Source organism: Fringilla coelebs (assembly GCF_963513975.1).
Source record: "Fringilla coelebs genome assembly, chromosome: 4".
NCBI classification, from domain to species: domain Eukaryota; kingdom Metazoa; phylum Chordata; class Aves; order Passeriformes; family Fringillidae; genus Fringilla; species Fringilla coelebs.
Window position 1 is genome coordinate 33,045,362 of NC_140032.1, and position 27,957 is coordinate 33,073,318.

The window sequence follows — 27,957 nt, forward strand, 5'->3', positions numbered from 1 at the left end:
TAATATATATAATATGTAATGGTCAATTTTAAGCTAGTGATAACAAACATTTTTTTATATTTAAATAAAATTTTCAAAAGACAGGATAACTCAATAAATTTTTTTACATTGCCTCTGTAGTTGACATATGACTGTAATTGTAAATGCTTGGGTATCAGTATTGTTCACTTGACTGATAAGAAGTTAAATAATATAACTGGCAATAACCTGAAGTGGGGTTAGAGTTCCAGACTACATTTTGCAGCTAATTTCTTCAAACAGGAAGTACCACAGACTACACAAATCTGAGACTCCAGCATTCTACTGGCTGCCCACTGAAATATGTGTAAACCTTGCATGGAATACACTAATGAAATAAAATATCTGTGGGTATAGTTTCTGCCCATGCTTAAGGCAATTTGTTTTATACCTTGAATCGTGAGAGTTTGAGTCCCTAATGTTAGTATTGAGTCCCTTTACTACTATCTTACCTTGCTATTCTTATTATTCATGTAAAAGCTTTTTTTTTTTAAGTTCTGTTTAGGTCTTGCCTCTAAGATACCTTTCAGACCTGAGTTTACAGGCTAATTATGTACCAAGAAAATATTTTTTATCATACTTACATGTGTCATTTTTTTTTTATTTTGCAGTGTCCTTTATTATAAAAAAGGTAAATAAATATTTTACCTACTTATAAACATTATATATGTCTGCTATGGCAGTATGTCCTCACATCCATTTTCCCCCTAATATGCCTTATTATTGCCTTTGCTGCCTTGCATTGTAGTGTTTCACCTTCTGTTGTATTCTTTCAAATCCTGGTAACAATACTGAACACAGTATTAAATACATGCTGATGGAAATGTCTCCTCGTGCAGTGTTTCAGAATACCACCAAATGAAAAAATATTTTGTTTTTAATAATGTACAGAGAATATGAATTTCACCATATGTTTTGGCCAACAAATGTAATTCTTGGCATTCTTCTCAGGATTGGGTTTATGTGCACTTGTCCACTAGAGTGCAGGCTGAGACCAACAAACTCATTTTGTTCCTGTCATAAACTGACTTTGAACCCAGGTGTCTTAATGTACATCGTTAGTACATTAAAGCACTGCACCTTCTAGCTTCAGCTGTGAGTATATATACTGCTATCAAATTTGATGGATATAGCTTGTGAAGCTTAGTGACCTAGGGTGGTGATAATAAAGTATTCTGGAACCTGGGTAACATTTTGTTCTGTCACTATGGTTTTCTTGCTCTGGTGACATCAACTAATTTGTACTGCTTTGTAGGAGATTTCTGTATCCAGCTTTTTAGCCAGACTCTCAATTTCCTTGTGCTGCTCTTACTCATCTCTGTCAGAGTGAATTTCTTTCAGAGACAAAATATTGCTCAATATTGATCCCAGTGTGCTAATTTCAGGTTCTTGTATTGCAAATCAGCTAAAGTGCCTGTTCAAAACCCTGAAGAATTTTCTAACACCAAATGCACAAAGAAATTGACCCATAGAATATCTTCCAACAAGAATCCTCTGTTTCCTAATCCTTTAAAAGACCACTAAAGTCAATTTAACAGATACTGCATAAAAAATATTTTTATTCTAAAAAGTTATCCTAACAAGAGTAGCCAGTTTTCACAAAGTTAATAAAATTCTTATGAGTTTGTCCTGTTTCTTTTTTTTTTTTTTGCCTGTTTGGGACATTCATCTTCTGCAGAAAATGCTTCTCCTAGAGGACATTTATACCAGCAGAGTGATTTGGAGTTCTCCTTCTTACTGTCCCTATAGAACCTATTGAAGTTTTTGTAGAACTAATAGGGACTTTTTTTAGTTTACTTTCCTGTAAAGGAGGAATATCGCATATCAGTTCCCTTTTGCTTCCTCAGTTTTGAAAAAAATAAAGCACATCTGTTATTTAATTTTTTATCTCCCTAGGCTGCTGTGAAGGCTGGCTTCAAAAGACAGTTTTTCTTCAGTACTTTGAACCCGAAAAGCATTCTGTTGTATTCTGAAAAATAAGAATTGGATAAATCTTAACTAATGTCTGTCTTCCCTTTCCACAGTCTATAGCCCATCCCCTTTTGAATTCCTTAATGATCCCTACTTCAAAAATCACATCCTGCTCTTTGCCTTCTTTACCTAATCGTCTCTTTTGTATAGCTCAGAGCTGCTGTGCCTCCATGCTAAAACTCCTCATTTACTATATACTGTCTTTGCCATCTGAGTCAATGTCTTCCTAATGTGAATATGTTTTTATTTATAATGGTTTTAAAGTTACAATAGCATAAAAAGTATGGATACAAACTGAAAGATAAAAAAATAATCTTAGTAGTAGCAAGTGCTCAGCTTGGGCTATTTCAGTCTGAACAAATCATGTTTGTCTGATGTAGACGACTAAAAGCAGAATCTCATAATAGGAAAGTACCAGGAAATATTGAAAAGAAATCATGCTGTCAACTCTGCTTATGAAATAAATTAGGTTTACTAATGGTTATATTTCCCCTCATATCTACAGAGGGAGCACAGAGTTCCTGTTCTTCCAAGTTAGGATGTCAAATGTATTTCCTGACAGCTTCAGCTCACTTTTCATTATTGATAAGTTAGAGCAGTGTGGCTGTTAGCTGCTCTTGTGTAATTAGTTCAATGAGGTTAGGAAACAGCCAGAATGCAGAAGAGATGAAAAGTACTCACATATAATATGATAGTGGCACCTGAGCTCCCTCTGCCCTGATGCCAAGCTAAGACTGAGGATGTTACAAAATGAAAGCATTGTGCCTTGTGTCTCACTGTTCTCCTGGGGTTATGTCCTAGGGATGGAGCAGTTATCCTCCCCTTGAGGAAAGAAAATGCGTTTGATGCTAATTTTGGGAATTGGGTGTGTTGGCAATTTGAAAGGCAAGTAGGTTCAAGGGATTTCATCATGCTGAGGTGAGACACAGGACAAACCCTGAGTGAGTGCAATAGTTAATTTTATTTTTTTTAGCTTAGTTAAATTAGCCAGTGTATCTGAGAAGACCGAGATATTGTCTTGCCCCCCCCCCCCCAATCCACAGGTTAGCTGAAGAGGTAATTCATCTCCTATCACAGAATGGATTTAGCACATTGACTTAAAACCTTCTATGCTAAATCCCATGTAAAGATGTAAGAAAATAATTCTGTATAACAGCTCTTATATGAAGGTTAACACGCTGTAATAGTGAAATCTAAGGATACAGTTAAGATAAATGACAGGAAATTATAAATAAAAATAGAAAAATTCTCCATATCCGAAATCTAAAGCTTATCATAAACAAAAAGAAGGTTGGATAGAAGTTCCACTGAATTAAAAAAAGATGAGTATAAGTGGAATTTGTATCAGGAGAAGAAAAGATTACTAACAGCAAACTAGTTTGCCCAATTATGAAGAGATATGTGTATTGAATATCATTTGTATGGAACAGTAAAAATTTCTGTCTTTAGAATGTATCTGATGTAATTATTACAGATAGTGTTATTTTCCAGTTGGAGTTTTTGCAAGTTGATACACTGCAAGAGATTTGGGGACTTGGGGAAAATTCATGGTGTAGTGTGAAAAGCTACTACATCATCACAGGAAAATCTTGCCAAATCAGAAGGGATGGAAATAGAACATAATCTTCTTAGTTATTAAAAATAGCCTTGAAAAATAGGGGGAAGGTAACAGAAGAATTAGAAGGCTGTGAAGTATGTAGGCAGCTGCTGAGTCCAGAAGCAGCATGCCAAGAAAGTGAAATTTTATACTGAAAGCAGAAAATTAATTTCTCACTTCTAACTAGGAACTATCTGTGATTATGACTAGTATGGGTGGGCAAAGAAGGTAATTCATGTTTTGGAAGGAATCACTAGGATTGCCAGAAGACTTGCAGCCTGAGACTTTGTGTCTCAGTTTACTTTCCAAAGGACAACTTAGCAAGATTATCTGTGATTTCTAGTTGTGGATGGAGATAGGAGAAAAAGATTATGCGCAATATCTTCCATTTTTCTAGTACCTGTTTTCTGTTGTCCGGGTTTTAGCTGGATTGAAGTTACATTTTTTCTTAGTAGCTGGTACAGTGCTCTGTTTTGGATTTGGTATGAAATTGTATGAGATTGCCTAAAAAAAGGAATTTGAATGCTAGTAAGAGCGAGTATGAATGGAAAAGGAGTTTCAAAATTAGAGGACTGATCAGAGACAGATACAAACATCAGGAAAAAACAGAGAAAACATCAGCAAATAACACACAGCATACAGAAAGAGCAAATCTAGCTGGAGAATATACTGATACCAAAGAAAAAATACAGTGATCAAGGTACTGCAAAGACAATATTAACCTATAACTAGAACCATGAGTATGAATAAAACAAGAAAACAGTCAAAATTCGGAAATCACCATATGTCTATAAAATTTTTATGTGACATGAAAAACTGTGTACTTTTAAAAATTGATCAGAAGATGTTTAAAGAGTATAATTTATATACTCATTTCTGACCCCAGAGAGAATAAAGTGCAAAAATTCTGGATTTAGGGAATTTTGCATTATTTTCTCTGAAAGACTGAGAATGTGATACTCAAAATAGTATCTCACTTGGACAGAAAGAAAACTTAAATCTAACATTAAACTCTAGTTTTCAAGGAACAGATGCTATAGAAAGGTAACCTAATAAGCAAGCAGTCAAAACCTAAGAATAGAGAAGACTAATGATGTCCTATTAGGACATGAAAACCATAAAAATACCTTAATATTGACTTGACTGATTCTGACAGATACTCACCATGCACGAGAATCTCTGGCATTCACTGCTTATAAATCTGTAAAAAAGGTAGGCGTCTAAACACAGATTTCAATGTCCTGAATTTTGGCACCTGAGTTTGAAAATATTGAATTTGCAACAGGCTTCCATCAGCACAATAATTACCAGGATATCATCCTATTTGGTTTTAATCAAAGACTGGTAATAAGTTGCATTTCTTACATCTTTATGAATAAGTAGTTCCAAAATTGCATAGTATAAAGAATTATATGCTAAAGGTAAAAATCTTATAGTAATTCTGACATACTTATGCTCCCTACAGAAAATGCTACAATATAAAAATCTAACAGTTTATTGCAGTCTATTAATGGGCTGACTTGCTAACAAGCTTCTGCAGCTAACCCTGTTTACGTCTTCCAGCAAGGGGGCTCCAAAATAGGACTTTGTTCACAGTACAAGGCCTGACATTGCAACAAATGTTTTTTGAGCAGCGAGGAAGCCATAACTTCATATTCTTTATTAGATTATGTATAGAAGTTCAGAAATGCAGCATATTCCAGCAGCTGTATTTGTATTTCATGTGCTCCTCAGACTGTAAGCAAGTATGTATGGAAAAGTTTAACTCAGGCAGAAATTCCTATTTGGAAAAATATTTAGAAGATGAGTCTTGCCTAAAAAATAATTCTCTCTAGTTATGAAAATAATTCTCTTCAAGAGCAATTTCTTCTCTGTAAGACAAAGATATAAAGACATATTGACATATTTATTTGTCTTTCTCTTCAAACTTAGTAATTAGTTCCTGAAAAATGCATTCTATTAGAGAAAAAGACAACAGCTCATTAGCAATTTCTTTTTACTTTTCCCTTAAGTTCTGAGTTTGATTTCAGGGTGGACTACCAAATTGCATGCTCCATATTCTGCCAAATAGCAAACATTGCTCTCTGAGCAACAACTTATACATATGGTACATTTGGGGAGAGATCTTGCTTGCCAGCAAAGTTAAAAGAGTCTGTTGGCAAGCAACAAGAAAGTGGGAAGGGGGGTCTGTAAACTGGAGGTTCCCCAAACTTGACTTAGTTTGCTTTTATCAAAATTGACAAAAGGTAAATGTGAATGTTTCATAAGAAGTAAGCTAAAAATATAAGCAACTTGGCAGATGGTTATATATTTAGCATGTCTTTGAAACTTGTATCACTTTTCGTTAATAAGAGCATCTAAAGTATTTGTAATCAGCTCAGATTGTTTATTGACATCTATCCAGAAAAGTCATGATAGTCCACACTGGGGACCTTGTTAGGAAATGAGACACAAACAAAAATAGTTTATAAAAGATTACCTGAGATACTTGAAGCGTTTTAACATACATCCTCCTTCTATGGAACAAGAGAGGAACGTGCAAGGACAGGACTAGAGTTCAGACATAAATTTAAAAGAATTTTGGCCTGTTTGAATGCTTGTCTGTCTTAACAGGGTTTTTGAGTTAGAGCCCTCTAGTTCTGTCATAGAGATCTGAATGCTTCTGAGGCAGATGAAAGATGCAAATAAACTTCTGGATCTCAGAGTTAATGGCCAGGAGGATTCAGACAGCTGATCCAGGGTAGCTGCTGATTTTGTAAAGCAGGCAACAGCCAGAGAAGTCCTCTGGAACCTGCCAGGCAGCATGATTTTGCCCCACACCTGTAGTAAGTCAAGCTACCTACCCTCAGCACAACCCTGTGTTTAGAACACAGGATCCTGGCCTAAATCTTGCCTAGTCCAGGTGTACCCTTCTTCCCATGTGTGCTTAAAGAAAGAGGCTGTTACATCAGATACAATAGTACATTGTCAGAAGAACAGTCACAACTTGGCCACAAGAGAAGTTTTCAGTATAACACTTTGAAAAAACCTAGGGGAACTACAAATGTAGCAAGGTTTCTAGAAGATGTGTCACTAAACAACATTACAGAAGTCTACTAACTAAAACTCCACCAGAAGTTTTTCTCCTCAGGCCATATATCACTGCTCTAATATAAGTAGTAGTAGTAGTTAGTAGATGTTATAGGTTTATCCTCAGAATCCTAATTATGAAAAATAACAAATTTGGCATAGATAATTGTAGTGCTACAATTTTAATTCATACATACAATTCAAGAGTGCAGAAACAGATACACGGACAGTAGAGAACTTTTTGAACTGAATTGTGCTATTTTTTTTTCTCCAGATTAATTGAGTGCTCTTTAACTGTCTTCATGATCAACCATCGTCAGGCCTTTCATTTCACCTGCAGGCTCATGCTTTCCTGAGTGATTCTACTTTCATTAAATTCGTTTTCTTTTTCTTGCATTTAAATAGTTCCTTTTCATTCATTAACAAACCATACATGAACATTTGTTGTCCATATGAAATTATGCCAATAGAAGTCTTGCAAACTGAAATAGCTATGTTTTCCCACTCTGAGGGCTGGAAAACTTGTCAGTTGAAGTATAACAGGTTGCTTTTGCCAAGTTTTCTGGTTACAACTGAATAGGAATATCTGTGAAATTAAGTAACATTTTCATATTTGATAGTTTGTCAGTTGTCTAAAAAAAAAAGCTAACTGATAAAGCAATCTTAATATGAAAACATATTAGCAATATGCTCCTCTGTGTTGATCACTGCAGGATCTCTCTGATTTGGCATAGCTTCAAGAATAACTATCAGCATGGCAGGATCCTTGGCTTACCCATCTTCTTGCACTCGTGTTGGTGTAGTACCCACTTGTGCAATTTGCTGTGCATAAGTCAGTAAGGGGGAACTATAAAGACAGCTCCTGAGATGCTGTGTACCCAGTTTCCCAAAAATGTCATTTTCCACCTGAAGCATCCTCCTGGATGAAAAGGAAGATTTTTGACCAGGCTGCAGGAAACCATTCTCTCAGTCACGTCAGCTGACCGCATTCAGCTCAGTGGTGCAGCTCACATGCAGTGCAAACCCACGGCTTGCGCGCACAAACCCCTCTTGGGATGCTCTCAAAGGCAAGTGTTTTCCTTTTGTCCATCACGGAGTTCGCTGCCCCTGTCACTGCCTCCAGTGGGAACCGAGTGGGTCACGTTCGGCTGGCTTCGGGCAGTCTTCACTCGATGCCTCGCAGCCCCGTGGAGCGAACATGTGTACCTTGCTCCCGTTTGAGTGCTTCTGCAAAGGCATGCCCCCGTGGCAGCCAGCCAGCCAAGGTAGGCAGCTTCTCACACGTGGAACACCAACACATCATACCAACATTTAATATTTATTATCATACCTCTTATTTGTACTGTAATGGGAGATATATATATATATATATATATATATATATATGTATGTATGTATGTATGTGTGCGTGTGTGTTCAGCTACCTGTGCATCCTGGGAGACTTTTTCGACCTAGCAGCAGCTGGAGGTATATAAACCATAATAAATAAACCATAACTCAATTTCCACATCAATTTTATATCCAGAGAACAAGTAAAACCTCAGATTTTTCGACGTTTTAATATGTTAATGTCAAGCTTTAATAAACAGCATTCACCTCAAGAGCGTGTGCCGGGCGAAAACCCACATGCTTATGTCAAAGCATAACATTAGAAGCAACATCTGTCAGACAACTGAACGGGCATTCAAGTGACTGGTTTATAGTGTGGCGGAGGCTCGCAGCAGCCCGGGCTGGCAGCGGGATCAGCTCCCGGGCGCGTCCGAAGCCGGGCTCCCCCCGTGCCGCTCGGGGCGCGGCTCGGCACCGCCGGCCCGCCCCCGGCCGCGGCCCCGCCCGCCCGCGCTGAGGCGCCAAGCGGCGAAAGCGGCGACAGCAGCGTGGCCGCGGCGCGATGAGCGGCCCCCAGCCCGGCCTCCGGCGGAACGGGTACGCGGGTGCAGGGCCCGCGGGAGGCCTCGCAAGCTCTTCCCGCCGCCATCCCGCGGCTCCCTCCCCCACCGGCACCGTGCTCCCCTCGCACGCCGGCTGACTGGGCTTTTTCCGGGCGGGCCGGGCCGCTGCCGCCGGCGAGGGAAGCCCTGGCGGCGGGGCCCGACGGCCGCGGGCGGCCACCCCAGCCTCTGAGGGCGGGAGGGAGGGAAGCTGGAATCCTCGGGAGGGGAGGGAGGGAAGCTGGAATGCTCCGAGGCAGGACGGAGAGGCAGGGAGAGGAAGGTCCGCGCAGCCGGGGGCTCCCCGGGCAGCGCCGGCCGTCGCCGTGGCGATCCATCCTGGTGGGGAGGCGTTTCCTGAAGCCCCTAAAGGCTCTGTGGCGAGAGCCTGGCCTGTTTTACATGGGTTTCGTAATCGCTGGGGTAGGAAGAAGAGCAGGCAGGGTGTCTGGTGTTCATTATTTCCGGAAATGAGGACCGGCGTGAGTAATAGACAATTAATTAAAGTCAGAAGTGACTCTGTAAAAGTGAAGTACGTTCAGTGAAGGGAAGTGTTCTTATACTGCTTAACTGAGGCTCAGTATTCATACACAGTGTTTATCTCTACAGGTTTGATGAGTTATCTCCCAAGAAAATTGTGAATATTTGCAATGAACTGAGTTCTGTTTTTCTGTAAGAAAGATTGAGTTTTCTCTTTGAAAACCTTCCCTCCCAGTATGGAAGATGTAACGACCCTATCTCAGTACCTATGTGGTGGGAAAAATGAGAAGCCTCAAGTAAAGGAAATCCCACACTAATTTAATCTAGCAATGATCATAAAATATGAGATTTAAAGAAGAAGGTCATCTATGTATTAAAGGTCATCTAGAGCCTGTATCCTGCTTGGCTTTTGGGGAGCAAGAGCTTAGATGAAGATGTTTACTTCTTATTTTTAATACACGCTTCATTTTTTACTTGTGATTTCAATGCCAAGGTATTGATAGTTGGTCGTCAGTAGTATATATGATACTGGGGAATAATACTACTTGAATAGAGTTGTAACATAATGCACATGGCATCAAAGATAAGGAAGCAGAGGAAAAACTTTAAAAAAGAGTGAGATTGATCTGATACCCCCCCAATCCTCCAGCTGTACTATATTGTTGTATAGCTGACTGTCATAATTGTTGTATGAAAAAATTTGAGATTATAAATTCTGTTTTAGTATTCTCAAAATAAATTTTCGTTATGCTAGACCATTTTTTAAAGTAGCTGAATGACATTTGTTCCTTTTTCAGATGGTGTCACAGCTTACTTGAATCCTAGATGGATGAAAAAGAAGTGAAAAGGGAGGCAGTGTTCTGTAGTTATAGAATCTTTTTCTCTATTTTCCCTTCAAATAACCTTTACAAAATTTTCTGTAGACTACTAATTATTCTAAAATTTAGGTTTTTCTTTCTCCCCATTGTTCTTAGCAGTATTCTTCATAGCTTTCAGTTTCAGTTGTTCAGAAGTTCTTATGGGTTATCCTAAGGGTAAGCCTTGATTGCCTATTTTACAGCTAGCTATAGTATTTTCTAGAGTAGCTTTCATTCATGAAATTCTAGAGCTTGCAAATGAGCATAAAAAAGACTATCAGCTGCCCCAAATCCATAAACTAATTTTCATGTGTGTTCTTGACTGCTAGCCAAGGCCTTGGCTTCTGCTCAATCAGAAATTAAGTGGTTTATACCCATTTCACACTCTTGAGTTCTTGTGCACTGAGTTGAGGGAATTGTCTTGCCAAACACAGTGATGTTAAGTAGAAGTAATTGAGTAAGGGCTTTGGGGGAGGGTTTATTTCTTTTTGATGTAAGCCTTCTGCTTATTTTTTAGATATGCTCTTCTCCCTGTGAAGTTGGTGCTCTGAGGGACCTCCACTTACATACAGTTCTGTATTTATTAGAAAAGTAAATACTAGCTTTTGTTATGTTTTGAATAAGTAGAGTTGCTAGGGAATAATTTAACAAAAGGAGATCTCACGACCTCTTAGTTCAGAGTACTACTATCTTTCTGGGGCCCTTTTCCCAGAATGCTTTATTCAGTGTAGTTCTGCATTGTGTTTTATCCCTCTCCAAAGACATCACCGTGAATGTCACTTAGCCAGAAGCGATCATTGAAAGTCCAGTTGTGGTTTAGATTTTGTAAATCCCTTTTTTGGAGATAATTTAAATAATCATATAGCTGAAACATTTTCTTGATGTTTTATTTAACCTGTCAAAGTTCATTTTGGCACAGAGTGGTGTGAGGGTATATCTTTCATCTCTTCTTTCTCTGAGCACTTTTCCTTCTTGGTAGGATATAGCCCCAACCCTTTAGTTACAGTGATTCAAGTCAGTTTGGGCATTTTTAGAATCACATACTTGATTTGTGTGTTTGCTTTGACAGTTGACAGTTCTGGGCACTATTTGCAATGTTGTCAAAGTGTGAGAGAGGTGTGTGGGTTACATCAAGAGTATGTGTTCTTCCCTCCTTGCTTTGAGATGGTGGCCTTAAAGGTGATCCTCATTCATTCCAAGAACAAGCCAAAATTGCTATCTTATAATGTGCCACATACAGACTATTCAAAACCAGCAATTTATCTTTGGTAAATAGCACATTGTAGGTTTCTAAAGTACAGTTTTATCATTGTTTTCACTCAAAGACTGTAACCTCTTTATGACAAGCTAACTGCAAGCCTCTAATACATGGTTTTAGTTATAAAAATAATGATTACCTAAACACTTGCCTTCTAATGTATGTCTTCTGAAAGTGCTGGTACTAGTGTTGCTAGGAGATGTCTTGCTGCTTGCAGTTACCTGGGATGTATTTTTCTGCATGGCTGTACATCACAAGAAGGCTATCTTGGTCTTAACCTGTAGTCTTTGGTAAGAGGAGCCCAAGAAGAAAAGTACTGTGCCCCTTGTATGTTGATAGGCTAATCATTGTATTTGAGATGTTCCATTGGTTTGGTTTTCAAGTTGTAGCAATGATAGGTGAGAGAGTTTGGGGGAAATTTTTTTCAGTTTGATCTTTTGTTTGAACTTTTTGAAGCTTAAATTTATGCGTGAAGAGAGAGATGTCTGCCTTTTTTTTCTTTGAGCTGAAAAGCACAGAAATTCCCCTGTTGTGTCTTACACTGTCTGAGCAGGCTTTCACCCATAAGCAGGTAAGAGAAAATGATGTATCACACTTTTTTCCTTCCTTCTTCCCCCAAATCTACCCTTCAGGGCAGGGAAAGAAGCAACCTTTTGTGGGACTTCTATATATTATATGTAAAGGAAAAGTTCTTGAACCCATCTCCTGTCAGTTTTCAGAAGGCTTCATAAGACAAAATCTCAAGAGAAAATTAGCAGGGAACTGTTGGAATGGCCTCAGATCTTTGGTGGTGAATGTTGTAACAAGAGGTAAACTTACAGTGATAACTGTATGGTCAGAAATTAATGCCTGCAGAGGAAGTTACCAAATAGGAAGCTACTGAGAACCTGTTGTTGGCAGAAGTAAAAAATAACTTAGATTAGAGGTTGGCAGTTATCACAGTCATCATAAAAAAAGATTATGTTGTTTGAGTGAGAAGAATGGCAGTACATGATATACCCGAACCTTAGAAATATACAAGGTGTTATCTATAAAGGATAAATTGCTATGTCTTTGAATTGCAAAATGCTCTGAATATCTCAGCCTTCTTATCTAGAATTAAACATCAAGCAACCTTACTTGATGCCTTTTCCTTGAAATGAAATGTTGCATGTATAAGTTCCTGGAAAGCATTTAAAACGGATGGTTTTACTATCAAAATATTAGTGAATGTGTGGTCTTAGCCACATTCTGATCCTGGTTACTTTAAACTTGTGCACATTAAAACAGTACAATTTGTAGTAACTCTAGGTCTGTGGTGTTTGCTGATGGCTGTTTTTTTCTATCAACTATTGTTTCAGCAGTGAAGCATCCTGCAAAAAAAGAGAGGATTATTTGGAATGGCCTGAATATTTTATGGCAGTAGCTTTTCTGTCAGCACAAAGAAGTAAGGATCCAAGCTCTCAGGTGAGAAGGCAACATATAATAATAAGCTAACCTAATCTATATTGCATATCACATCAGATGTACACATAGTGGTTTCAGGAATTTCTTAATAAAAGTTATTTCAGTGTATAGCTATTCAGTTTTTAACATAGTCAGCACCTTCTGTTACAGAAATTCTCTTATTGGGCCTGACCTCATATGTATAATTCTGTGTACATTTGTAGCTTGGAGTTGTATAAATCATCTTTTTCATCTGGAAGTTAAAATAACACATGCATTTTGTCTCCTTTTTCCAGTAAATATAGTCACTTTGAAAGGAGGATAAAACTGCTGGAAGTTTTATGTTGTGATTTTTTAAAGGCATAACATTTTACAAGTTTCTTTTCCTCACCGTAAGAGTATTTGTTTGTTATTGGGTTGACTGGAGTTTTCTTCTAGTTTGTTCCTCCCTCAGGATCCCCTGTTCCCTATGCTTCACTGTCTGTTTCAATTTTTCACATATTTCATATGCCTCTGTTCAGTATTGTTCAATATTGATTTCAGGTGATTGATACAGCTCCTGAAACATGCTATTTTGCAGGATCCAGTCATTCTGTTACTCATCACCCTTTGTGTGAAAAAAATCAGGAAGCAAATTGCAGAGAAACAATCTGTTCGCTTCCTTCTGTCCATTATGGCACTTAGCTCTCTGAAGATTATCTCCTGGAACTAAAGTTTTGTTACCCAAGGACTGGTTGATAAACACATTGTGTGAATTAAAATGAGTACTGTTGCAATTTCAACAAATGTGTTGAAAACATAAAAATGGGACAGTTCATCATTCTTTAAGAAAAGTCCCTTTGTAGACTTAGGTTGAAGTCTACAAGGGTGAGAGTTAAAAGGTTTGGAATTTTAGTGCATATTTGCAACAAGCCACAAAGTTTTGTGAGGCCTGCATAAGCCAACACTTGTATTTCTGTTACATCTTTCATAACCTGTTGCTCATACTGCTGCTGGGAAAGCTAGTTTGGGGAGCTGAACTTATGTGTTTACTAGGGTTCATTCAGTGCTCTTTCTGCTCCCTGAACTAGGTTATTTCATAAGCAGACAAGAAACAGTGCTGGCAGGCTGGGATGGGAACAGCATGACCAAAGGGGTAGCAGTTACATCTGCCCTGACTTATTTCAAAGCCCTACCAGTTAGGTACAATTGTAGCCCTGCTTGCTAGATGGTGTGACTTAATATATTAGATGAAGCTTGTATCTCTTAAATGAAAATGGTAGGACTGACTATTCATGTCTCCTCTTCATTGCTGACACATTGTTTTGCATGCTGTTGGTACTATATAAATGTGATTTTATTTAGGTTGGTGCCTGCATTGTAAATTCAGAAAACAAGATTGTTGGAATTGGATACAATGGGATGCCTAATGGTTGCAGCGATGATGTACTACCCTGGACAAGAACAGGAGCAAATAGACTAGACACAAAATATCCCTATGGTAAGGCTTCTTGTGGTTGACAGGTTAGACTTGTGATGTCTGTATCTATGAAAGTTCAGCTGGTAAAGTATCAATCAGTTTTTCTTCCACTCACTTGATATCGATAATGTGCCCATAGGTGGTACACCAGGATAAAAATCAGTCTTTTTGAAGGACTGACTTCCTGGTGAAATGGGTTCATAAATATTATCCTTTTTGGAGTGGGTGGTGAAAGCCTGTAAACATGAAGCAGCTCATTAGCACACAGTTGCAGTGCATGCAGATAATTGCTGATTCTCTGTGTTTGTCTGCACAGAAATTACAGTGTGTGTGTATGTAAAACAAGTAATTGTGTCTAAAATACAGGTATTAAAATTATAAACTCCAGTTGTGTGAAATTTCCATTTCAGGTGTTGATGACATAGGTTGTATACGCTATGAATAGGCTGAATATTTGTCTTGAAGTCTGTATGCCATGGGTCTACCCTCCTATGGGTGAGGTGACTTTCATTGTTTATTTCAGCCTCTGATTTGATTCCCATTTACTAAATGGACAAAAGGAACAAAGAGCAAGGATGGTTTAATGATAAATGTGGTTGAGTACTGCTTTGGATCTTGCCTTTGTCTTTGCAGTAGGCATAGTTTGGCCTTCTGTAATTTATTTAAAGGGCCCTTCATGAAATTTGGTGGACCTATTAGCAGGGCTGGCTCTTCTGGATGAGGTGTGGTTTGCAGGAACCAAGGAGACTGGGCTGCCTTGTGGCCTGCAGTGTTGGGGAGAGACCTTGGTTAGCACTGGTAAGAGACCATACAGTTCCCATGCTTCCCTAAGTCCCCCTTTGTCACTATAGGACACGAAAGAACACAGGCACACACCCCTGTTCTCAAAGTGAATAGAAAAAGAGAAGTTTATTTTCTGACTCCAACATTTATAGTTTTCCAAAAGTAACAGAGGATTGGAGGGTGACAGTGCCACCTCTCCAATGACACTGGACAAACCAATAGTCCATCAAATTTCTCCTCCATAAAAAAATGCAAAACAATGAGTTATTTACAGAAACTCTGTGAGAAAGTTCACTACAAAAATGTCAACATCAGAAGGCTTAGAAAAGCTTAAAATATCAGAGCGACATCCCTTCATCTTTCTGTACCCACTCCAGCTCCTGCTGGATGTCTGTGTGTGACACCAATGCAGCAGAAGCCACAGGCACAGAAAAAACAGAAGCTTCTTCATCCTTTGCTGCATCTCAGCTCAAGGATGGCAGGGCAGAGAAACACAAAAGAGAGAATCAGAACCTTGGGAAATTTTCTTTCTCCCTGTGTGCATGGGGGAAAGTCAGCACAAGAGTTCACCTTTTGCAGAGAAATACTGACTCTTTTCCAGTGACCAGTATTTATCTCTGCCTACTATTTCTGTTTCTTACTTGTAACTTTAACAATTGGTGTGATAGAGAAATTAAACTTGCATGAGTTTTGGCATAGCCTGAGCTCACTCAGAGCTCTTTCTAAAAAACATTTTCTGTTTTCTATTGCATTGAAGTGAAAGATGATATGCAGTGGCTCAGCACATAATTCATCAGTTTGATATTTTTGCCTTCTTAAAACTGCAGTACTTTGTCCTTGTTCACTTCACCAGTTTATTATAAAACCTGTAATGGTAATTCTTAAGCTCAAGACCATTTCATTTTTTGTAACAGGTGTATTCCCAATAAAGAGCCAAATTTGAAGTCTGCTCTGAACCACTGGTTTTACATATAGTGCGGTGACCATAATGGTACAACTTAGTATGACCGCTCTTTATTTATAGGGTGAGGAAGCAAGTGTTAGCCCATTGATTAAATATAAAGCACTGAAAACAGAATATTGATTTTGGTTGAATTTTTATGCTGCTGTAAGGTCTCAGTTCTGAGCTAAAATCAGCATGGGTGGTCTCTGGCACAGGAGCACATTCCAGGCACTCAAATTTGAGCTGACCAGTTTAAACTAAAAGTACTGTGACGAAACTTCGTACAAGATGATGTGAGAAATTTTTTTCTTTTTGTTAACTCTGACTGCAGAAGATGAGGAGAATGTGATATTTAAAAAATGAGCTAACTCGTAACAGCTTGGAGTGCTGAATTGATTTCCAGGAGTTGGTTTAACTACTGCCCTTCCCCCCATTATCTTAGTCGTCACCTCATTAAAAAAATCACAACTTTGTAACACAAAGTGTCTGCTGTGATGAATAAACAACCTATTTTGTAATTCACAGATCATTTAAACTCTAGCAATTTCTTATTAATCTTGATAGCACAGTTGACAGACCAGACAAGTATATATATAAAAAAAAAATCTTCTGCTTAAGAAAATTCTTGGTAGATGCAGAGACACATAGAATTGCTGCTAAAATCTCATTAAACTGTCATTTTTCCTTTCTCCTTTTGCTAATCATCACAGCATTTGTGTAAATTGAACTTTTTATCCTTGTATCTTCCTGCCTGGCTCGTTCAGAGACAGTACAATCTTACCGTGTGCTCCATTAGCTAACCACGGGACTGATGGCACTTTCATCACTGCAGTGTAGCTTATTAGATGAAGCTGATGGTAATTGTGCATGTACCGCCACACTAAGTTCGAGGATGTCTTCTGGAGCTACTTCATGCATCTGCAGTGCTACAGAAAAGGTCTGGGGTTGGATCTGAGTGCTGACCTCCTGGTCTTGGGTACTCTTGTGGGTTAGTCATAAACGCTTAGCTCACTTCCCATGTTTTGCACCACTCTTAGTAGCTTTCTCCGGAACAAAGCTTTGCTATTGCTCTTCCAGTGTTGTTCCAGAGGGCAGGGTGGAAAAAAGACTGCAAAGAAAACAGTCATTGAGTATAGGCTTATAATGCACAGCCTGCTGAGATGGTATGCTTAACCCTCCTCCTTCCCTCAGGCATACTGGCAGATATGCAACACATACTCTGTTTCATGCTCTGAAAATCCCTCTCTGGTGGGCTGCATAAAAGTCTTCTCACTTCTTTATGCACTTTGAACTGAGACATACAAAATAACTGTGTGGTGTCACGGGAGTCTGGAGCTTGAGGAAACTGAGGCCTGAGGGCAGTATGTTGCTGATGGAGCCCTAAGATGAGCATGAGCCAGTCTGTGCCAGTTCGCCTCAGGGCCAGGGGTCAGTCCCTGGCCCTGTCTGTGTTTAGCAGCATAGACATAGTAGAGGATTGGATCCAGAGGCAATCTTTGCAGAAGGGTGTTAGGTTATCTATAATCAATTTATTGAGCTCCAGAAGAACTGATGGATGCATTGACCCTACAGCTCTGATCAGATTTACTATTTCATGGTTAAAAATCTTCCAATTTCCACCCTAAATTTATCTGTGGTTAGTTTTTAGGTTCTTGCATGTGTCAGCAATGTTCTTGTAGCATTTTTTGTGGTTAACCCTTTCTCCTTCCCTGATAACAGTTACCTTTTGAACTTCAGTTGTAAGGTTAAACAAGTCCTGTCACTCTTGAATTTTGCTGTATCTTGAAACTTGTTGGTTTGAAATTTACCTTGGTTACCTGGTCTTGGTTACCTATGTCTGCTGCAATATATTGTATGTCTCTGTGTCACACCCTGAAGCGTGGGTTCTGCTCAGATCAGTATTAGGGGCAGTGTTGTGCTTGATTAAGAAATCCAGGTGTAACCTGAGCTACTACTGAGAGAAGGCATCAAAATGTGGTAGCTAGTGTTCACCTTTCCTTAGGGGATGCAAACATTTGCAAGGCATTTGGATATTACAGGAATAGTGGCGTGGATCACTGTATTGGTACTATGCATTCCTTGTGAGACTCTTGAAGTGCATGGAGGCTCTTCCCTCTAGTTGTGGTGTATATTTGAACAGTATAGCCTCGTTACATCAGAAAGCTCAGAGTGTTCTGCAGGGTGCCATTTTTTGCAGCACAAAATCAAGATGTCGTCGTTATGTTGGAACTGGCTCTAGGCTGCCAGTCAGTGACAGTAGCAGGGATGTGTCTGTGCACATGAGAGAAATGGAAGGCCAGTTTTACTAAGATTAAAAGCCTTTCCTGAAGCATTGTGTTCAGTACTATGTGCAGAAGCTTCTTAGTAATTAGGCAAAATTTTGATTTTCAGAGTCAAAAGTATGCCCTCTGTTTCTGTTAGATGAATCTGAGGATTTGTTGATGCTCAGTTTCCTCTCACCAGTCATTTAAAATGCTACATTTTTGTCCTATTAATGCAAATCTTCCCACTAAATCTAGTTGCTGTGCTCCTCTTATGCCCTCTGTCTCCACTGTAATCTAAGAACATCCCTTTGACAACTAGTCTCTAATTAAGGGTTTTAAATTAAAATGACTGGCAAATTTAGAAACCTCTGAGCAATACAGAAAATATTGAGTAAGTATGCTTACAAATATTTATACAGGTTCAAATATGATAAAATATGTGCTGTGGCAAAAAGTATGCTCTAATTGAACAGTACCTGCTGTGTAAAATGGAACAAACTGTTATCAACATTTTCTTGTGTTAGGATTATGAGCTTTTTGTCAATTTTTCAGAGAAATGAACACTCAACAATATTCAGGCAAATGTTAGTTTTATAGAAGCTGTTATTTTGACAGCACAAAATTTGATAAGGCACTCCGAAGAAGTGTGATGCTCTCTATCCAACTGGCAGAGCAAAGACGAGGCTTCAGATGGGAAGGGGATCTACAGGAGATGGTCTCCACTTGCAGCCATTCACTCTCTGCATGGATTTTTGTCCAATTCTGGTGTCATACATCAAACCTGTAGAAAGTTTGGAGATTTAGAAACAACAGTTCCTCTTGTTCTACTTGCCTGCTAAGAAACACCTCCGTGTTCTGCTAGGAGTAGAACCAGCTTAGAGCAGGATGGGAGAAACTCTGAAATAGGGTGGGTTAGCTAATGCTGCTCACATTTTGAGAGGTGTTTCTCTGGTCAGACCCAGCAAGTTTTGTCATGTTCATAAATGGGCTGGCTGAGTGGTTCCCAGCTTCACTTCCCAGTTCTTGTGGAAGAAAGCTGTGAGGCTGGGGTTCTGTTTTTCTTGCTGCAGGCTGAGGACACTAGGCCTCCCAACAAATCTGCTGCTGTTATCCTTGCCTCTGTGCCCTGACCACAGCAGCTTCTTCTTCAGCACAGACGGAGAGAGAGAGAACAGCAGGAAGGGCTGAGGGCAGTGCAGCCCAGCATCCATGTCCTGCCTGCCCTTAATGAATGACCAGCAACCATCCCAATGCTTTCAAAAAGGTTGAGAAAAATAGATGTCATTCTACAAATTCTACATGCATCAACCACTGTCCCTAGTGGTTGTCACTCCAGATTCTATTCCTTAAATTAATGTTTTGATACCTTCTGGGATTCTTGCTGTGTTCAGTGTCAGAGTTCCAGCAAGTAAAGGATAACAAAATTCTTAGTCTGGCTCAATTAGTAATTAATAGCACTAAAAAGTCATTTTCCCTAGCCTTTCCTTTGATTGCTTCTTTAAAATGTCTTTAAAGTTGTGGTGGTCCTTAGCATCCTCTTCATCAAGCGTGTAAGCCTTTAAACAGTGTTTAACACCTTGACTAGTCTTGTGGTTCTCATGAAATTGCTAGTCAGAACATGTTTAGAATGTGGGAAGAGTACTTCTGACTCTGCAACCCACAGGGAACATGCTCATGCTAAGTGTTCAATCCTGAAAAATTATTTATAGGGTAAGCAGGGGTCTCTTATTTACAGGTGAGCTTAAGGATGAGTGCTACCTCAGCTATGCAACACAAACCAGAAGAGATAGAAACACTAGCAATTAGTACTACCAGTAATGAAGCAGACATTCAATGGCTTTTTTCTGTTTTTTTCCCCCTCTCATGAACCTAATAGCAGGTGGTGGGAATGCCAGAGTGCACACTTAACTTCTCATTGCATGGTTATTTCTTCAGCTAATGAAGCCTTTTGAGAATACTTTTCAAGCTACTTCTTCAGAATGGAAACCACTGTTGTGGACTTGATATTATGTTGGCTACATGTGAATATTCTTTTTTTAAAAACCAAAGCTCTCAAGTCCCTCATAGGGTATGTAAAAATTCTTAGTTTTACTAGTCTGCCTAAAGATAGAGTTTTCAGAGTTCTGAACACTGTGCACCTGTGAAAGGTTATTTTAAGTTAGCTTCTTACTATCTTGGAGAGAACAATTTGCAACTATTAGCAGGAGCTCTTAACACCTTAGAAAACTTCATAACACCCCAAATATAAACTACTTAGTCATTAACAAGAGGGATTTTGGACTTCTAGATTTGTTTTCCGTCTCAAAAAAGGAGGTCTGTAAGAAAAATCTGGGGGTCATAGACCCATCTTACCTGGTCAATGCCTATTTGTCAAGAGAGAGGTGAATATGAGTGAGAGGGAATTAAGAGTGGTGGGACAAAGCCTAAAAATACTTGTCTGATGCCAGCACCTTCTTAAGAACCATCTGGCATAATAACCCTTTATAAGTAGCACATGTCTAGGGAGATGTATAAAACAAAGACATGTAATGATAGTTTCCCAGAATATACCTTCAAATCCCAGTAACTGAGACAAAACAGTTTGGTATTTAATAGCCCAGTAGACTAAAAAAGTAATACTGGATGGAAAATTATGACTTCTGGAGTCAGTGCAAGGTTCTGGTCCTGTACCAGTTTCTGCAGTAAGTTCAGTAAGAAATATTTGGTTAGGCACATGAAAAATGTACCTAATTTTCTATCTGAAATGAAAACTTGCTGGGTTTATTGTAGACTTTAGTACTTTTTGTCTTGGAATTATTTGTCTCTTTCTTATTGCTGTCTCTGCGTCTTCTGTCCACATGGGATAGCTGTAATTTTTCTTAACTTCAGATTGTGTGAAGATGGTCAGGAGGCAAAATTTATGGTTTTCCCTTGCTCCAACTGATTATCTTCTATAAGTTATTCTTGGCCTGATCTTGTTTTTGCTTGGGAAGAGGTTTGTTGTTGAAAGTTTGTAGAAGTCTGCCAAAATAACCTTTTTCTGTCATTAGTGCAGGAAGGAAACTTGTTGCAGTACTAATAATGAAACTTGTTGCAGTACTTGTTGCAGCACTAATGCAGTACTAATGTCTGGTTTTACAGCTGAAGATTTCTGAGTTTTTGTGAAGGAAAAATATTTACTAAAGGCATTAGTTTTGTTTCTTTTTTAGTTTTGGGAGCCTTTGAGAACATCCTTCTTTCTGGATGCCTTCTATATTTTAAACTGCTGCCTAGAACACAAATATATTGTTCAAAGAAACTCAAAAGTGATGTTTCTGTCCTGTTGACATAACCCCTACTTCCAGTTGTAGAAATTGTGTCACTCTTTTACTCAATCTTCTGTAGCCCCAGAAAAATAATTCTCTAATTGTTTATTGTAAAGGCCTTATAAGATTGGTGCAATTTAGTAATGTCCTTGGAGTTCAACATATTTTCTGGATTTTCTAAATGTATAGGTTCATATAACTGCATATCCCATACACTTAATGGAATATATTTAGAATACAGTGTGACCCAATAACAGTTGCAATAGAAACAGTAAAAATGAAAGAAGCCTTCATGTGATGGTTTTTGGCTCTTGGTTGTTTTTTTTTCTTTTTCAATTTCCTGGGTTTTGTGTTGGTTCCTGGCTTTACTGGTTATGAGAAGGTATGTGGACAGCATAACACGGGCGTGGTAGAAACCAATACTGAGCTTTATTTTGCTAGTGTTTAGTCCTTTGTGCCTTGCTTGCATGGGAAAGTTTGTGTGCTGTAAGGTAGGCTGTAAATTTGTAGTGCATTAGCTGTTGTATAGAAAATTCCATGTAGACATTTAGCCCATATGGAAAACATTTCCATTTAGCAATGATTCCTGTGTGTTGAAGGTACTGCACTCAGTTATTTGCGTGGTGAGATCATTCACACAGAGGTCAGCATATAGCACCAAGTTTGCTATGAAGTTGTGCTGTGAAACTTGGTCTGTTTTAATTTTCACATGAGCACAAGGGAGAAGAAAACGACTTTTAAAAAAAATCTGTTCTTCAAAACAAGCAGCGGAAAACCTCTTAAAGTTGTCTGCACATGCAGGTCTCTAAATGATCTCAAACCCACAGCACACTTCAGCATCTGTTTAAGAAGTCAGGGCAGCAGGCAGTTTGTTAGTAGGTAGGTATATAAATTATGCAACTTGCTGTTATTCCTAGGAGTAAACAGGAAGTTCTTGCAGAGATCCTAATGTTTTTTTCAGAGCTTGATTGTGGACGACAAAGAAACTGCGTTGTTCTCAGCTGTGTTGGTAACACATTAGATAATCTGCTCTATACTCATTATAAACACTGGTGCTGTCTGTCCTGGAAGAGCTGTTGTGTTACGGGGGAGTAAGGCAGGATGGTCCATTTGCTACCTGGCCTATCTCAAATCCATGGAGAAATACAGGACTTTGTTTTCCTGCTTATGAAGTCTGGCACCTTTTAATGAGCAGTAAAATCTCTCTAATATTGAAGCTGGATGTTTTTATGGCCGAGTGTGTCTTGTGTATTCTGGGGGTGGGAGAATCCTGCAGCAGTGCTGAGCCTTTCTGAGGCCCAGAGGACAGAGCTGCTTGGCTTTACTTGGCGATTCTGCTGCCTTTAAGAGCGCACAGCGCGCTCCTACAACCATAAGACTGTTCCTATCTGTGCATGTAAACACATAAATGAACTGTTTTATACTGGCAGTTAGATACTCCAGAGAGTTGTGAAGCTGTGAGATATTGCTTCACTAAGGGTGGTTGCAATGGCTTGGCCCACAGCCTACGGCTTTTTTGCCCACAATAGGTGTTAGCAAATGGCAATGCTAATGCACTTAATGATATCATTACTAATCAGCAGCCTGGTCAGAACAATTGACCTTCATTGATCTTGGTATTTCTGCTTTTATTTCTTTCTCTGCTCTTTATGATAAGCTGTGCAAGCTATTTGCCTTTGAATATAATGCAAGCAGTTATATTGTAACACTTTTAGTTTGACCAATTTATTTTAATGATCGGTGTTATGAATTGTTTTTTCCCTTGTTTAATCAGTGTGCCATGCCGAATTGAATGCCATCATGAACAAAAACTCAGCTGATGTGAAAGGCTGCAGCATGTATGTTGCCTTATTTCCATGTAATGAATGTGCAAAGCTCATCATCCAGGCAGGTAAGCAGTAGTGCCAGCTTGCTTTTTCAGGGTTGCAGAGCTGCCTGCTCATTGGCATCTTCTAATAGATGTATTTGATGTTAAATTGCTGATGTTAGATCTAAATTAATTGCACTGTCAACCTCATAAGATGCTACTTGTGGGGGTTTTTTGCATCTGAATGGTGCCAAATTTTTCCAGTGCTAATTGCATCTACTGTGATTCTAAACGTGCTTCTAATTTAGGTTTGTAACTTCTTAGACCAGGAGCTGCCAAAGAACAACACAGGCTTTGCATATAATTACTGTCAATTTTACTGTGCTCTGGCACGTTGAATAGAGTAGGGCAGAAAGAAATAAACTTCTGCATGACAAAAGGTCTGTTGGGAGTATATACATGAAATTTTAATTTGAATGTGATGCATAGTAGATATTTGAAGATTTTAAAATATCTTTGCTCATAAATGTCATAAGATTTCTATGATCCTACTTTAATTATGTCTTTCATTACAATTATTATAAATCTGTGCCACTGCAGCAAATGTGCTGGCCTAAATGTGTCTCCTTTTTTGAGATTAGGCAGTATCTGCAGCAGGCTTCAGTTCTGTAAAAATCTCTGCTTAAAGTAGCAGGTATTTTGCTCAGTGAGTAAAGTCACGCAGTCCCAGCATGGGTTGCTGTTCTGAGGAGTGTCTCTTACTACTAATGGCCCCAGGAAGATAGGAAGAAAGCAGCAAACAGGAGGCTTCTTTATTTTGGTTCAGTATGGTTTGAAATCAAGAGGGGTGAAGAGGGAAAGAAGGTGGTATTCTGCATTTGTGCTTCATACAATTCTCTAACTTACAGAATCAAAATCAAATGGTCTTTGAGGTAGATTGGCTGCTTGTTTTCAATGTAGTCACTCATCCTTTTCCTTATGCACTTAGGTCAGCACTAAATTGTAATGTATTGATATTCATATTGTCTGGCAAAGGCAGGAAGATGTTGCTCAGCTATGAAATGCTTGTGAATTCTCTTTTGAAGCCTTTATATTTCTCCCCTGCCTAAGTGATTTAGGCAAAGATCATTCAGCAATTTTACACAGCATACATTTGTGAGTAGAGGTGTACCAAGGAGTTGTAGACCATGTGGATGAATGCTGCCTCTTCTGATTTTGTGCACCAGACATTACTATTTTTTTTCAGTGTAATTCTAACATATTTTTCTATGTGACTTCTTTAGGCATAAAGGAAGTTATTTTCATGTCTGACAAGTATCATGACACTACAGAAATGACAGCTGCACGGCGGATGTTTGATTTAGCAGGTATTATATATAGGTGAGAGAATTAACTTTATCTTTACTCTGGAATGGAAAAAAAGGGGGATGTGAAAGATATCAACTTTAGGGCAAATGTTTTTCTTCTTTCAGTCATGTAGCATTTTGTTCCTCTGTAGTGTTTGTAGATGGCTTGCTCTGTAGAAGGACTGTTGCACCCTTCTTTTGTTTTGTGTATGATTAGAGTTCAATTTTGAAACATTTGTATGAGAAAATGGTCCATGACTCATTTTGTTCCTGGAATAGGAGTGAAATTGCCAAGAGGGTGGTTACTTAGTACACTGTACTTGGGAGAGTCTTCCTTGACCCTGCTTTGGGCAGGAGATAGGGCTAAATATCTCCTGAAGTCACATATAACCTGAATTATCCTGTAATCATATGAGTTGGACTGAAACAACCAACTGATTTTTTGTTGTTGTTGTTTTTGTAGTTTACTCCATCCTTATTGAGACTTTAGTATCTTCTTGTTGCCATCAGTTGGGGAAGGTGTCAAACAAGCCACCCATAAATAATTCTTGGTACTTATAGCTGTTCATCTTCTTTGGTCAGCTTTTAGGTGAGAAAAGGATAAAACTTGGAATATTTGCCTTAAAGTAATGACAACCTGAAAAATGTTTTAAGAGTGGAGTTTTTAAAGACACTGACAGAGATACCTAAAGACAATCTGTTCAACAGCAAGTTTGATGGGAGTAGCATGCTGTGGGTGAGGCTAATTATGTAGTCAGGGAGGCTTTGCAACTCCAGAAAGTTTTACAGTATTAATATAAAGACTTTGAAAAATTTGCAAACATAACAATTCTGACAGATAAAATTTTAGGATGAAAGATACCTACTGGGCTAAGAAACATCCATGGAAAAACACAGCAGTACTTGAAATTCAGTTTTAGTCCTTCAGTGTATTTCCTGTCTACTAAGACTATTTGACTAAGAAGCATAAATCATTCTCTTGCAAGTCAAATCTTGTAACTTCTCCAGGGTGAGAAATGTTTCTTGCATTTCAGATTGCTATTCAGAACAAAGCATTCAGAGTTTCTGTGGTCAGCAGCATGTGCTTTCCTGCGTTGACTGTTACTTATCCTTGTATCGATTGCTGAGGATGTAGGTGGTACTTAATGAATCTCTTGAACTGAACTGCACAGCTTAATTAGGCACTAAATCCACACTATTTGCATAATCTTTTGTTTACTGGTAGACTGGAAAATATATGCTCAGTCCCTGTATACCTTCCTTGCTAATTGCTGCAGCAGATGCTGTAATGATAATAAAAGGAAACATTTTGCGGCAGTATTAATTTTAGAGTTCTAAAGTTACAATTTTTAAATTATTCCCTCTTAACTAGTTTGGGTTTTACCCAGTATGGCATAATGTGATCTATTTCCCTTCCACAAAAAATATTCTGTTATGCTGACACAAAGCTTGAAAGTGTTTTTCTAAAACTTGGCAGGAAAAATTGATCAAAATATCAATATTATCAAAATGTATTCCAAATATCCTTTTTTATATGCATACATATACAGAAGATTTAAATATTTTTTCTGGATGCCTATATCTGTACCTAGATCTTTAAATATATATTAAAAATATTTGAAATATTAATCTATATGAACAAAAATCACTGGTAACATTGTGGTAACCACCTGCAGCTAAGTTAGTAAAAGTCCTTTGACTCTTGGGTAATTTATAAATTCCAGTAGCTGAAGAATGTACAGGGTAACCCACCCCATGTGTCTTTTTGTCTTAGTCTTTCTTGTCCAGGTTTCTCTCAGTGTGGTGCACTGTAATTGGCTCCCATAGAGAAGAAAACTATGAGAATCCAAGGATGTGGTTTTTGGGATTTTTTTATTCCTTCAAAAATTTAGCTGGAACTAAAGCAAGCAAAATGTTCTAACTACTCACTAACTAATATCTGTATTTTTCTTTTTTTTTAGGGAATTCAAGCCAAAGTGTAACAAGATCGTCATTGACTTTGATTCGATTAACAGCAGACCAAGTCAAAAGCTTCTGTGAATTATGTCTCATTAAGTCTTTAGAAGAGTGTGATTATCCTTTTCTACAAAGCTGCTAATGCCTTTCATCTTGAAGTTACTTGCAACTTTTTAATGGTTTCTGTAGAAACTATTCTGTATATAAGAAATCCAAGGCATAAAATGTCCCACTCACTTCATCTTGTCATGTGGCATCTAAATCTACTTTAAAAAATTTTATGCCTTTATCAAAACTGCTTAAAGAATGGAGACACGTAGATGAAACAATATAAGTAAAGAAAACTGTTCTGATTCTTGCTGTATTCATCACCACATGCTCTGGTGGGCTGTCAGCATAGATTCAGCCTCAGTTTAACAGCAGTACTTGTAACCAGGAGTACGGTGGAATATGCTAATAGCTGTTCATCTCTCTGTTGGATATGTGGATCTTCACAGTTGATCCTAATAGAGAACAAAAAATGTTATCCGTGCAAATGCTAATCTTCCAACTAGCATAACACTAATATTTAAAAGGTTTTACAGCTTTAGGAATCTGTACCATTTTGCTTGTTACCCAACAAATGAAATACTGATTTTTCTTTTAATTGCTATCTATCTGACATTGCCATAATTGGGGAGGGTTGAGAGAGGAAGCTGTTCTGAGAATTGTCCATGCCTGAGTGAGCTTTACAGGTGATTTTGAATCCTTGGTTTCCCCAAGACTCCAGAACTGAAGGGGCTTCAGGGAATAAATAATTTGGTGCTTTACCTCTGGTACTTTTGCACTGAGTTTGTTTTCATGTGTAAAACAAAATAATTTTATTGGTCTAAGCTGTTCCTAGATAATCCAACATAGCTCAGTCTTCAACTCCACCTGTAAGGTAACTGAATCTTTTTTTGTCCTTTGAGAGAAATTGGAGATATTCAACCCATATCCATATCTGTGCCAAAAGATGTAATTGCGGTGTTAGCTTGTTTCCCAGTGCTGACATAGTACCTCCATTTTCATAAATGTTGCCTAAAATAATATCCTTTTTAATTTTATCTTGAGATCTGGGAATAGATTTGAGTTCATTTTCTCTAATTTGATTTTTAAAAATTAAGTATGCCTAATGGCTTTGTTTAGATAACATTGGTGGTTGTTGGTTTTGTTGTTTTTGGTTTTGGGTTTTTTTTTCTTTTTAATGTGGTTATACTTCAATGAGCTTTTATTTTCTCTACAAAAGCTTTGTTTCATATTTTGGGACATTATGTAATTTGGCTTCATACCAGTATTATTAAAGTCTTATTAAAATCCACTACACTGAAGTAGACTCATTATTATAATATTAAGTCATGCACTTGGCTCCAGAGCGCTGCTGTTTTTGCAATCATATGGAAAGCATATTTTGTGCATTTGTGATATTACATAAAATATAATGTTCATGAACCATTTGACTACTAAAGGGATCACTGTAATGTATTATGT

General features: G+C 38.3%; 1 protein-coding gene across 2 annotated transcripts; it reads left to right on the forward strand.

The window, feature by feature from the left end:
• The first annotated feature begins 8,515 nt into the window (after positions 1-8,515).
• On the forward strand, positions 8,516-27,918 carry DCTD (dCMP deaminase). Of its 2 annotated transcripts, none has more exons than XM_084205261.1 (6): positions 8,516-8,581; positions 12,525-12,627; positions 13,951-14,086; positions 23,114-23,230; positions 24,430-24,526; positions 26,454-27,918. In XM_084205261.1, the coding sequence occupies exons 1-6, from the start codon at positions 8,547-8,549 to the stop codon at positions 26,530-26,532; spliced, it is 567 nt and encodes a 188-aa protein (XP_084061387.1). In that variant the 5' UTR covers positions 8,516-8,546; the 3' UTR covers positions 26,533-27,918. The 2 variants fall into 2 exon arrangements, with proteins under 2 accessions (XP_084061387.1, XP_084061386.1); XM_084205260.1 differs by having other exon boundaries at positions 8,523-8,581; positions 12,522-12,627.
• Positions 27,919-27,957: the final 39 nt, after the last annotated feature.

Coding starts and splice junctions, on each gene's coding strand:
- DCTD (XM_084205260.1), top strand. CDS start 8,547: ATGAGCGGCCCCCAGCCCGGCCTCCGGCGGAACGG. Junction 12,628..13,950: donor GTAAGGATCCAAGCTCTCAG/GTGAGAAGGCAA, acceptor GATTTTATTTAG/GTTGGTGCCTGCATTGTAAA. Junction 23,231..24,429: donor AAAGCTCATCATCCAGGCAG/GTAAGCAGTAGT, acceptor TGACTTCTTTAG/GCATAAAGGAAGTTATTTTC.